General features: G+C 45.5%; 1 protein-coding gene across 1 annotated transcript; it reads left to right on the top strand.

The window, feature by feature from the left end:
• Window positions 1–7979: 7979 nt before the first annotated feature.
• On the top strand, window positions 7980–11173 carry USP27X (ubiquitin specific peptidase 27 X-linked). The gene is made up of 2 exons (XM_061137622.1): window positions 7980–8247; window positions 8645–11173. The coding sequence occupies exons 1-2, from the start codon at window positions 7980–7982 to the stop codon at window positions 10879–10881; spliced, it is 2505 nt and encodes an 834-aa protein (XP_060993605.1). The 3' UTR covers window positions 10882–11173.
• The last annotated feature ends 843 nt before the right edge of the window (window positions 11174–12016 follow it).

Here is a 12016-nt window from a genome sequence, read left to right as displayed (position 1 = left end):
TGGGTAAGCTCCAGGAGTTGGTGATGGACAGGGAGGCCTGGCGTGCTGCAGTCCATGGGGATGCAAAGAGTCAGACATGACTGAGTGACTGAACTGAACTGAACTGAGAGATTATAAATAGTGACATAATAATTATATCATTCCTGCTGCATTTGCTATCTGCAATTACTACATAAATAAGAATAGCATTAACTATGGGAAAGATGTGATAATTCTTGGTTTTTATCTTTATTAATTTTTGCAACAATAATTTGGTGCCCTATAACCATCCAGGGGTGACCAACATTTTTTAATATCATTATGAAATCATATTTTATACATTTGATGCTTGATTAATTGCAGATTTTTTGATGCTCTAATTGTCCCAATATAGGCAAATGGGAACTCCCCTTCATCTTGGATCCTGTGTTCTTTTGACATGACTACATGAGTCTTTGATATCACCCTTGTTTTTTGACAAAAAAGACGTCCCAGGATAATTTTGTACAATTTCCTGTTATATACCTATAAATAATTATTTCTTCAGGGAAGATTGATTCCTTTTGGTACAAAATGATATTTATAGACCACAATCCAGGCATTAAACATAGTCGTTGCCAGTAGGTTGTCATTGCTGCTATGTCTTTTCAGTGGACAGAGGTTGGAAATATTTTTAGAAAGAGAACAATAAATAAACCATAAGTTCATAATGTTTCTGTAAATATTTATATTTCCTCAACTCTCTTACACAAAAGGTAGCATCCTACCTATGCTTTATGGTAAAGGCTTTTGAGTCCATATTATGAAGCAGAGAGGTAAGGAATCAAAACTATGTCATTGTAGTAACATAGATGGACTAGAGATTATCATACTAAGTGCAGTAAGTCAGATGAAGACAAATATCACAGGATATCACTTACATGTGGAATCTTTAAAACATGATACAAATGAACTTATTTATAAAACAGAAACAGACTCACAGACATAGAAAACAGACTTACAGTTACCAGAGGGAGAGTTGCAGTTACCAGAGGGCTGGGGAGAAGGATAAATTAGGAGTTTGGGATTAGCAGATACAAACTGATATAAATTAATACTTATAAAAAAGATAAACAAGGAACTAGTGTGTAGTACAGAGAACTATACTCAACACTTTGTGTGTGTATATATATATATGTACACCTGGAGCTAATACAACACTGTATATAAGCTGTAACTCAATAACAAAAAAAAAAAAAAAGAAAGGAAGAAATGTAAGTCAAATGGGGCAGCAGTCTGAAGGGTTATAGCCAGAGTTGCCAAAGACTTATGGAAGCTAAGAAACATTCTCTGCCCTCTTCCACACCACTAGCCTACTGCTTCCTTCTGTAGGGCTTGCATCTTCTGGAAGCCTGTGGGGGAGCCTGACGAGCCTCAGGTTCAGTTCCCTGGATACTAGTATGGCTCTGGAGATGCAGGCTGCAAGTCTTTGTCCTGTTGCAATGATGAGCAGGGCTGCTGAGCTGGCTACCTTGGTCATCATGACCAGGCCAGGAGACTGGCCATTCCTGAGCTTAGGACAGCGTGGCATGATCCAAATGGGATGGGAAGAACCCATCTGACCAGCTTCCAGATCTAAGGGCTTAGTGCTGAGTGAACTTGCCATTTCCCCCTTTTTTTTAGCCCAGTGAAGACTCACAGACCATTGAGGGCTGGAAAAAGTAGGTGTCAGATCTCATTGTTGATAGTATGTATATTCTGAATGGGAATAGGTATAGAAGCAGAGAGAAAGCATGAGCAAATTCGAGGCATTTATTGTTTTTGTGCCTCAGTTTCATTTGTATAGTGAGAATAATATTGGGACTCACCTCATCAGGGTATTATGAGGTTTAAATAACTTTGCTGTTGTTCAGTTGCTAAGTCATGTCCAACCCTTTGTGACCGCACAGACTGTAGCCTGCCAGGCTTCTCTGTCCATGGGATTTCCCATGCAAGAATACTGGAGTGGGTTGCCATTTCCTTCTCCACAGGATCTTCCTACCCAGGGATCAAACCTGTGTCTCCTGCATTGCAGGCTGTCTCCTGCATTACTGGTGGATTCTTTACTGCTGAGCCACCAGGGAAGCCCTATTTTTACTATCATTTGAATATAATCATTGTATGAAAATCATAAATTATATCATGTCATTCCCTTGCTAACACCCTCAAAGATTCCCATCATAATTTACATAATATTTAAATCCTATATAATGGTCTATAAGGCTCCAGGTGATCTTGTTTCTGCCTACATCTCTATCTTGGTCATCTTGTACCACTCTCCTTCTTCTTGGTCACCAAATTCAAGCCATTCTGGACATATTTTCATTTCTTAAAATCATCAAACTTTTTTTTATCTCAGGACCTCTGCACTTGCTCTACATGTTTATAATCAGAAAAACAAAAAAACCTGAGAAACTAAAATCCAGAATCCATAAAGAAAAGTTTGTGACTCTCAACTATATAATAATATTAAGCAAACTCCAGGAGATGGTGATTGATAGGGAAGCCTGGTGTGCTGCAGTCTGTGGGGTCACAAAGAATCAGACACGACTTAGTGAATGAACGACAAACATCATATGGTGAAAAAAATGAAATAAAATACAATAGTTAAATGATGAATGGGAAAATAAACATATACTTGAACATGACAGCCAAAGGACTAATACCTTAGCAGTTAGGAGTCCAAAGTCTAGATTCCAACTGCTGGGTTTGAATCCCAGGTCCATCATTTACTAGCTGTGTGACCTTGGGTTTCACTTCATCTCTCTATGCCTCAGTTGCCTCAACTGTAAAATGGGGATTATAACAACACCTACTACTTAGTATTGTAGGGAGGGTTAAGCAATTTAATAGACTGACTCTTGGTATACTCAAGCACCATGTAAATTTTACTTATTATCAGGGTTACTAAGAAGCCAAGAAAACTAGGAAAAGGATGTAAAATGTAATATATTTTACACAAAATATATTCACAAAAATATAATATGAAATAATCAATAAACATGAAAATATGGTTGACTGGTGGCTCAGAAGGTAAAGAATCTGCCTGCAATGCAGAAGACCCATGTTTGATCCCTGGGTTGGGAAGATCCCCTGGAGGAGGAAATGGCAACTCATTCTTGTCTGGAGAATCCAATGGACAGAGGAGTCTGCCGGGCTACAGTCCATGGGGTCACAAAGAGTTGGACATGACTGAGTGACTGACACATATGGTTGACCACTCATGATGAAAAGCATTAATTTATTTCACATATATTTACATATGTATTAAATGCCAAAGAGGCACTGGGCATAGAATGGTGAACATCTTACTCTCATGGAATTTACACTGTAGTAAGTGTGTGTGTGTGTAGTATTTAATACATCATGTAGTAATAGTGTTTTAAATAAAAAAAAGCAGGAATGGGGTGTCATTTTATAAAAAGGTCAAGGACTCTGAGATAAGGTAATAGTTAAGCAGTGATCTGAAAAAGTGAGGGAAAAAGTCATGAGGATTTCCAGGGGAACAGCTTTCCAAGAAGAGCGAACAATAAGGGCACAGGCTTGGAATCAGGAGCCAGCTTAGCTTATTCAAGGAACAGCTGTAAATCTAGTTTGTTTGAGGCAAGGCTGCGTTGATAGAAAGCTAGGTCTAAGAGACAGAGGTCAGATTCTACAGGACTTTAAAGGCCAGGATAAGGACTTGGGACTTTGCTAGGAGTGAAATGAAAAGCCTGCTATCACTTGGGAATTGTATTCAGCTATGCATAACAGGGATCCAAATAATAAAGGCTTAAATAGGATGATGCTTTGAGTATTATATTGATTCTAGGACACATCATTATTTTATGTACCAAGAAAGAGGAAAAAAATGCTGGCAAACATAATCCAGAAGCTGTCATTCAAAGATTTCAGAGCTATTGAAGCATAAAGAGAGATGTACCTTTCAGAGTTGGTAGCATAATATGCTATTTTTTTTCTCATGTAAGATTAGGTCCTGAGGTAATCAGTTTTTGATTGCAAGATGGCTACTCAGCTATAGCCATTAAATCCTCATTCCAGGGAGGAAGGAGAAATGAAGAAGGAGGAAATACCTTTTATTCCTCTGTATTAATTTTGTAAAAATTCCCTCCAAAAAATTTACTGACATTTTTATTGGCATTGCATTGGTTGTGCACATCGACTTAGCACTGCCTGATGTCTAGCACAGAATGCTAAGTTGTTGATCCATATGTATATTACAGCCTGATTTATTTTTCATAAAATGGATAACTGTATGGAACATGCTTGTATTGGCATAGAAAATTTCTCAAAGGATACATGAGAAACTGTTAACAAGTGGTTGTTTAGTGAAGTCACTCAGTCGTGTCCAACTCTGTGAGACCCCGTGGACTGTAGCCTAGCAGGCTTCTCCCTCCATGGGATTCTCCAGGCAAGAATACTGGAGTGGGTTGCCATTTCCTTCTCCAGGGGATCTTTCCAACCCAGGGATAGAACCCGGGTCTCTCACATTGCAGGCAGACGCTTTAACCTCTGAGCTATGAGGGAAGCCCAAGTGGTTGTTTGAGGGGAATAAAACTGGGTTTGATTGGCAGGGGAGGGGCTTTAACTTTTCATGTTATGCCTTCTTTCATCTTTTTATAGCTACAAATATTGTATATGTTGCTTTTATAATAATAAATATAAACAAGTAACCTTAAAAGTGGAGTGTGCATTACCCTGGGGGTATAGGAAGACTTTCCAAGGGGTAAATAAGCACTTAGAGTTTGAAGGGGATCAATTTCTACATCCTCAAATTTCATTTTCATGTTTCCTAAAATTGATCTGCTAGAGAATACACTAGTAGTGAAAAAATTAAGCCGGTTCTTTTTCCATATCCCTTTTCACAAATAGTTCTCTTTGCACTTTACAAAAGAAAAACATACCTTTGATCCATCCCAAATCTTACCTGGGTGCACTGCCCCACAGTGTAAAATCCTCAGGGTACCAGAGACAGTTCCAAACACTGCTGCCAATGGTGAAGAAACAAACTGGTATAACAAATGTATATAATGTTATCAAATCCTGTTTCAACTCGGCTGGCTTCCAGTAAAATTGAAGGCAAACTCAATTGAGCTGTCAGCTGACAAATCATGAGAAATAATTTTGAAGATAAATCATTGTGTAATTTTCCCCCATATGTCTTCAAAGGAATTCAAATACTTGAGTGACATTTCTAAAACAAAATGTCCATTCCTATTTACTTATTTATATAAACAAGGTTTCTATGTGTGGTTTAACCAAAAACAAAAAGTTGGAAGACAACTGATGCTGAATCCTGCTTCATTCTAAAATAAGCACTATTTATCTATTAATACACTCACCACCTTTTTAAAAAAAAGACTTACATCACTAGTAAATTTGCTTTTTTAATAATTACACATTAAAATTTGTAATATGTTTATAACGTTTGATCCATTGTATTCCAATACTAATTGTCATGATAACACAAGCAAGACTAAATTTTGAACAACATTTACAGCTTTAGGATCACAGGAACTTTTGAAAAGCATTTAAATAGCAAAATATACACATTTTTGCTACAGAGAAATCTGGTAGGATAATCAATAAAATCATTTCAAGTGTAAAAAATATGTATTATTGGGATAAAATTCTGTTAGAATAAGAGGGAATTGAGAACTCAGGGAGAAAAGGGAAAATTTACACCTCCCAAACTGTCAAAGAAGAGCTCATTTATGAATTTTTAAAACTGATGACGGTGGCTCTCAAATCACTAACAGATTTAGGTTTCACTGCTTTCACATAAAACCGCGATGTTTTGTTTGTGAATTTGTTTGTGATTTGTCAGAAATCACATTATTTGCAGCTTGACATTTTGGATGCAAAATTTGAGATGTCAACCTGAATATGTGTGAAGGAGCACAACGTTAAAGATATTTTTAGAGAGCATTGTTATAAACCAATAGTTTTATATAAACATACAAAATAATTATCAGAGGGAGCATCATATACTCATTTGCCACCTTGTGGCCAGAGTTGTATTCAACTCCAGGCAAGGTGCTGTAATGAGGAAGGGGTCTCTCTTTAGGTCAGCCCCTTCAGCTACGCTTCCATCAGGTCTTTGTGAGGCTGAGATGGTAGCATTCGCCTGGGACTGAATCCAGACTCAAACAAGCAAGAAGTATCAAAAGGATTATGCTGACACCTGCCCCTCTCCATGTGATTCAGAGCAAAAGCAACATGCAATCAGGAAAGGAATGTAAGAAGTGCAAGAAGGTTCTGACTTTTCCCATGAGGACTGCTTTAAAAAAAATCAAATGAACTATTTCTGATATTCTTTTCTTGATTCTTCTGTTTTTGGTGTCTTTTCTCTACTGGTGACCTAGACACTTCCTCAGTCTGCCTTTTGGGGAACCCACTCCTGTTTCTGGCCCCTGGGGCAAGTGTGTTTGGTTTGGTGCTGGTTTCACAGTTCCTAGTGCAACACCTGGTCTGGGTTGGCGCTGAATAGACATTTGCTGAGTGAGTGGATGGCAGAGTGCACAACCTCCACCCGGCACTCCCCCCCTCCCCCGGCCCTGGCCTCCACTTCTTCCTTAACGTGCTGGACATGTGGGCTTCTGCAGGAAGATGATCAGTAAAGCTGTCAGGTTGCCAGTCATCAGTGGGAGATAGCCTTGGGTACACTGAGATTTTTAGGTCACTTTGGTGTCTGTTACCCTGTGGAGGTGGGATGAGAGTATTTCTTGTGCCTCCCCGCCCCCACTCTTGTAGGAGCAGGATTCCTTCAGTGGGTACTCTAGTTGTAGTTCCTCTTGTTGCGGGCCAAAAAGGGCAGGCGTTTATTGGAAGGATACTTGGATGCTTCAAGGGATGGGAACAAGAGTTGGCTTAGGAAGGGGAGACACCAGGGCAGTTCTGGGGACCTCAGGTGTATGGGAACCAGCATTCTATCCTCTTTAAAGAAGTGAAAGTCACTGGGTGGTGTCCGACTCTTTGTGACCCCATGGACTTACAGTTCATGGAATTTTCCAAGCCAGAATACTGGAGTGGGTAGCTTTTCCCTTCTCCAGGGGATCTTCCCAACCCAGGGATTGAACCCAGGTCTCCCACGTTGCAGGTGGATGCTTTACCAGCTAAGCCACAAGGGAAGTCCTCTATCCTTCTTAAGGGCTCGTGATTCCTGACAACCAACCCCTGCTGCTGACCCTGGGAGGCCTAGGCACTACCCCCTACCTGGAGGAGGGGGCCAGGTGGAGGGTGATATCCACACTAACCAGGGAGAACTCAGCCACAATGCAATAGGGCAGCACAGCCCTACAGGCCGGGCAGTATGTACTGGGCCAAGGGCTGCCATCACTGGGGCTCAGGCAGCAGACTCTTCCTGGAACACACTGTCCCCGACACTCTGCTCCTCGTGAGCCTCATCCTGACACCTGCCCTGGGCTGCACTCCCCGGGACCAGCACCTGCAGCTGCTTCCCAACATCCCCAAGTTGCCCAAGACCCAAACCACTTGCTCTGGGCTCAGTCTTTGTGAGCCCCTAGGTGCTGCTCCCCATGACTCCCAGCTCAGCACAGTGGGGTCCCAAAGATGCATGGCCGCCCATTCCCCTGACTGGCGGCTCCACAGATGGAAGCTGGTTTCTTGCCACTCCCACCTGCTGCCTGAGCTGGGCCTCCGCTGGGCTTGAGGGTCTTGGGACAGTGTCCTGTAGTTCAGGCCCCTTTCTTAGCTGCCAGCAGTAGGCCAGGCCTTATTGTGCCTTGTCCATCCCGCCACCCCCGGGGCAGCTGGCTCAGCGTCTCCTGGGCCAGAAGGCTGGCTGCCAAAACCTCAGCCCACCCGTGGCCTTGGGAGCCCGAAGGAAAGGTGCAGAGGAGGCGAGGAGCAGGCACGGACTGCGCAGAGCACCGATAAGATGAGCATGGGATGTGCCTCTTGGGGCCCAATGGCCTTGGGAGCTCTGCCCCTCTGTATCCGGGGTCCAGGCCTGCCCCAGAATGGAGCTTCGTTCTTATGGGGCAGGGCAGAACCTGGCTGGGGTGGGCGGGGAGCCTCAGACAGGGATGGGAACCTGCTCAGCCTCAGAGATGCTGGCTGATCACCGCTTCTGCCAGCGCTCCTCCCGACCCGGCCTCTGGGGGGATGTTTCCCAGCCCCAGGGACGTTTCTGGACTAGGATACCCCTCTATCCCTGGCCCCGCAGTGCTGGGGGAGGCTGCATGGACGAAGGGAAGGACGGAGAGAGGGGAGGAGACGATGAAAGGGGTCAGAGCAGCGATTGGAGCCGAGAACTGGAAGCGCCTTAAAGAGACTGCGCGGTCCCCGCCCCCCTTCCCGCCAGCCTCAATGAATTAGAGCTGTGTTTCTCAAACTTGCCTGCTCATAAGAATCTTCTCGGGCCCTAGTTAAAGATACAGGTTCCGGAGCATGTTCCTTCGGGATTCTGATTCAGTGGGGCTGCGGGTGGAGCCGAGGAATCTGTAATTTTAACACGCTCCCCACGTGATTCTCGTGAACAAGCAAGTTTGGGAAATATTGAATTAAAGGAAACCGGACCTGGCTGCAGAGCGGCCTCCGCTAGGGGGCTACGGCAGGAGGATTCCCGGGGGCGTCGCCTGCTTCCGCCGCCGCCTCCTTCAGTGAAAGTCCCTTTTGGGTCCAGCTGCCACAGCCACCGCGCTCCCTCAGGCCGGACGGGGGACACCCCTGGTCTGCGTGGCCCCCGCGCCGCCACGCCCAGTGGCCGCCCCAGCCCTGCGATTAGGGGGAGGAGCCGCTGCCAGTGGAGGCGGAGGAGCAGAGGAGGCGGAGACGGCAGAGACGGCGGAGAAGGCGGAGAGGAAGGTGGAGGCGGAGGCGAAGGTGGAGGGGAAGGTAGAGGCGGCGGGGAAGGTGGAGGCGGCTGGGAAGGTGGACGCCACCGGGAAGGTGGAGACTGTGGAGGGTCCGGGACGCCGGGTAGAGCTCAAGCTGGAGCCCGAACCTGAACCCGAGCCGGCACGGGAGGCGGAGCAGGAGCCGAAGGGGGAGCCGAAGCCGGAGCCTGAGGATGAGAACCCGGCGCGGAGTGGCGGTGGCGGCGGCAGAGACGAGGTTCCTCTCCCCTCCCTTCCCTCCGACCCCCCGCGGCCCCCCGATCCTTCCCCGCGGCGCAGCCGTGCCCCCCGCCGCCGACCCCGGCCGCGGCCGCAGACCCGGCTCCGTACCCCGCCGCAGCCTAGGCCACGGCCCCCGCCCCGGCCCCGGCCCCGGCGCGGCCCTGGGGGCGGGTGCCTGGATGTGGATTTCGCGGTGGGTCCACCAGGCTGTTCCCACGTGAACAGCTTTAAGGTGGGAGAGAACTGGAGGCAGGAACTGCGGGTGATCTACCAGTGCTTCGTGTGGTGTGGAACCCCAGAGACCAGGAAAAGCAAGGCAAAGTCGTGTATCTGCCATGTGTGCGGCACCCATTTGAACAGACTCCACTCTTGCCTTTCCTGTGTCTTCTTTGGCTGCTTCACAGAGAAGCACATTCATGAGCACGCCGAGACAAAACAACACAACTTAGCAGTAGACCTTTATTACGGAGGTATATACTGCTTTATGTGTAAGGACTATGTGTATGACAAAGACATTGAGCAAATTGCCAAAGAAGAGCAAGGGGAAGCTTTGAAATTACAAGCCTCCACCTCGACCGAGGTTTCTCACCAGCAGTATTCAATGCCAGGCCTCGGTGAGAAGTATCCAACCTGGGAGACAACCAAACCTGAGTTAGAACTGCTGGGCCACAACCCAAGGAGAAGAAGAATCGCCTCCAGCTTTACCATCGGTTTAAGAGGACTGATCAATCTTGGCAACACGTGCTTTATGAACTGCATCGTCCAGGCCCTTACCCACACTCCGATCCTGAGAGATTTTTTCCTCTCTGACAGGCACAGATGTGAAATGCCGAGTCCGGAGTTGTGTCTGGTCTGTGAGATGTCTTCGCTTTTTCGAGAGTTGTATTCTGGAAACCCATCTCCTCATGTTCCCTATAAGTTGCTGCACCTGGTGTGGATACACGCACGGCATTTAGCAGGGTACAGGCAACAGGATGCGCATGAGTTTCTCATCGCAGCGTTAGATGTCCTGCACAGGCACTGCAAAGGTGATGATGCTGGGAAGGCGGCCAGCAATCCCAACCACTGTAACTGCATCATTGACCAAATTTTCACAGGTGGCCTGCAATCTGATGTCACCTGTCAAGCCTGTCATGGTGTCTCCACCACGATAGACCCATGCTGGGACATCAGTTTGGACTTGCCTGGCTCTTGTACCTCCTTCTGGCCCATGAGCCCAGGGAGGGAGAGCAGTGTTAACGGGGAAAGCCACATACCAGGAATCACTACCCTCACGGACTGCCTGCGAAGGTTTACGAGGCCAGAGCACTTAGGAAGCAGTGCCAAAATCAAGTGTGGTAGTTGCCAAAGCTACCAGGAATCTACCAAACAGCTCACAATGAATAAATTACCTGTCGTTGCCTGTTTTCATTTCAAACGGTTTGAACACTCAGCCAAACAGAGGCGCAAGATCACTACATACATATCCTTTCCTCTGGAGCTGGATATGACACCGTTCATGGCCTCGAGTAAAGAGAGCAGGATGAATGGACAGTTGCAGCTGCCAACCAATAGTGGAAACGATGAGAATAAGTATTCCTTGTTTGCTGTGGTTAATCACCAAGGAACCTTGGAGAGTGGCCACTACACCAGCTTCATCCGGCACCACAAGGACCAGTGGTTCAAGTGTGATGATGCCGTCATCACCAAGGCCAGTATTAAGGATGTGCTGGACAGTGAAGGGTATTTACTGTTCTATCACAAACAGGTCCTGGAACATGAATCAGAAAAAGTGAAAGAAGTGAATACACAAGCCTACTGAAGTGACACACAGACCTACCTACCTGGAGTGGAAGATGACAGTGCCCATACAACAACTGGCATCAAGATTTAAAGGACCTACTTGCATGGCCCACGGGCCTGATAGAGTAAGAATTGAACAGTTTCCAGTGTCTAAAAGGTCCTGATTGTAAGAGGAATAGAAGGGGCGGGAGAAGAGGCTCTAGTCTAAGCAGTCACTTAAAGGAAGATTAAATGGCAGGATGCTCTGGGCGGGGCAGGCAGGAGTAGGGAAATCAGACACTGGTCCATATCCTATATTCCTCCAAAAGATTGTGTGGGAAAGTGTGGGGTGGGAGGGGGGTGGTGTGGGGGGGATGTGTGCCCTTGTAACTGTAAAACATCTTTCTCCATGGGTGTTTCAGCTTCAACTGACCAATCACATAACAGTTATATGTTTGGGGGAGAAAAAAGAAAAGCTTATACAAATGTAGCCCATTACATATATGGGTAGGAAAGTGGAAAAGCGGAGGAAGCAGGGATATTTCATTGACAAACACCTTTGCCAGTTTCTTTGTATTCGTGATTTTTTTGTGCTATTAAATGCAGTATTAAACAAAGAAAAGCCCATGTGGGCCTGTGAAACAAGAAAAGGGGGTTTTTGTATAAGGGGAGCAATTGCTCCAAAGGTAGAGAAGACAAGAAACACTGTAAGATAAACCAACACAGACAGGCCTCAGCTAAGAGTTTAGTGTGTGAGTGTTTAAAAAAAAAAAGCTGTATGATATACTTGAGCAAATCAATGAACCTCTTTGCGATTGTTTTCTCATCTGTACAATGCAGATAATTCCTACCTTAACGGGTTATTGTTAAAGATTAAGTGATATAAAATGTGTCAAAGTATTAATTAAAAAGGCTTGGGACTTTGTATGGGCTCAGTGAACATTTGTTGCATCTGAAACTTCTTTGGTCCAGGACCAGAATGCGTTAGAGGTGGGGGTCAGCCCTACCTGAGACCCACGGACAAAAATGACACGCACTGTGTCAGATGCAGTCACACATACACGCTTATGACTTCCTCCCCAGTACTGTTTTTTTTTTTTTTTTTGAGCCCCCAAGGCGGTGGATTCCACTATTGTCCCTTGGGTACAGGGCATTACAGTCAGTGCCACATTCAG

This window comes from Dama dama, chromosome X (genome assembly GCF_033118175.1).
Source record: "Dama dama isolate Ldn47 chromosome X, ASM3311817v1, whole genome shotgun sequence".
NCBI classification, from domain to species: Eukaryota; Metazoa; Chordata; class Mammalia; order Artiodactyla; family Cervidae; genus Dama; species Dama dama.
Note: the sequence above shows the minus strand (reverse complement) of the source record. Positions and strands in the feature narration are given on the sequence as shown.

Coding starts and splice junctions, on each gene's coding strand:
- USP27X (XM_061137622.1), top strand. CDS start 7,980: ATGGAGCTTCGTTCTTATGGGGCAGGGCAGAACCTGGCTGGGGTGGGC. Junction 8,248..8,644: donor GGGAGGAGACGATGAAAGGG/GTCAGAGCAGCG, acceptor TTTTGGGTCCAG/CTGCCACAGCCACCGCGCTC.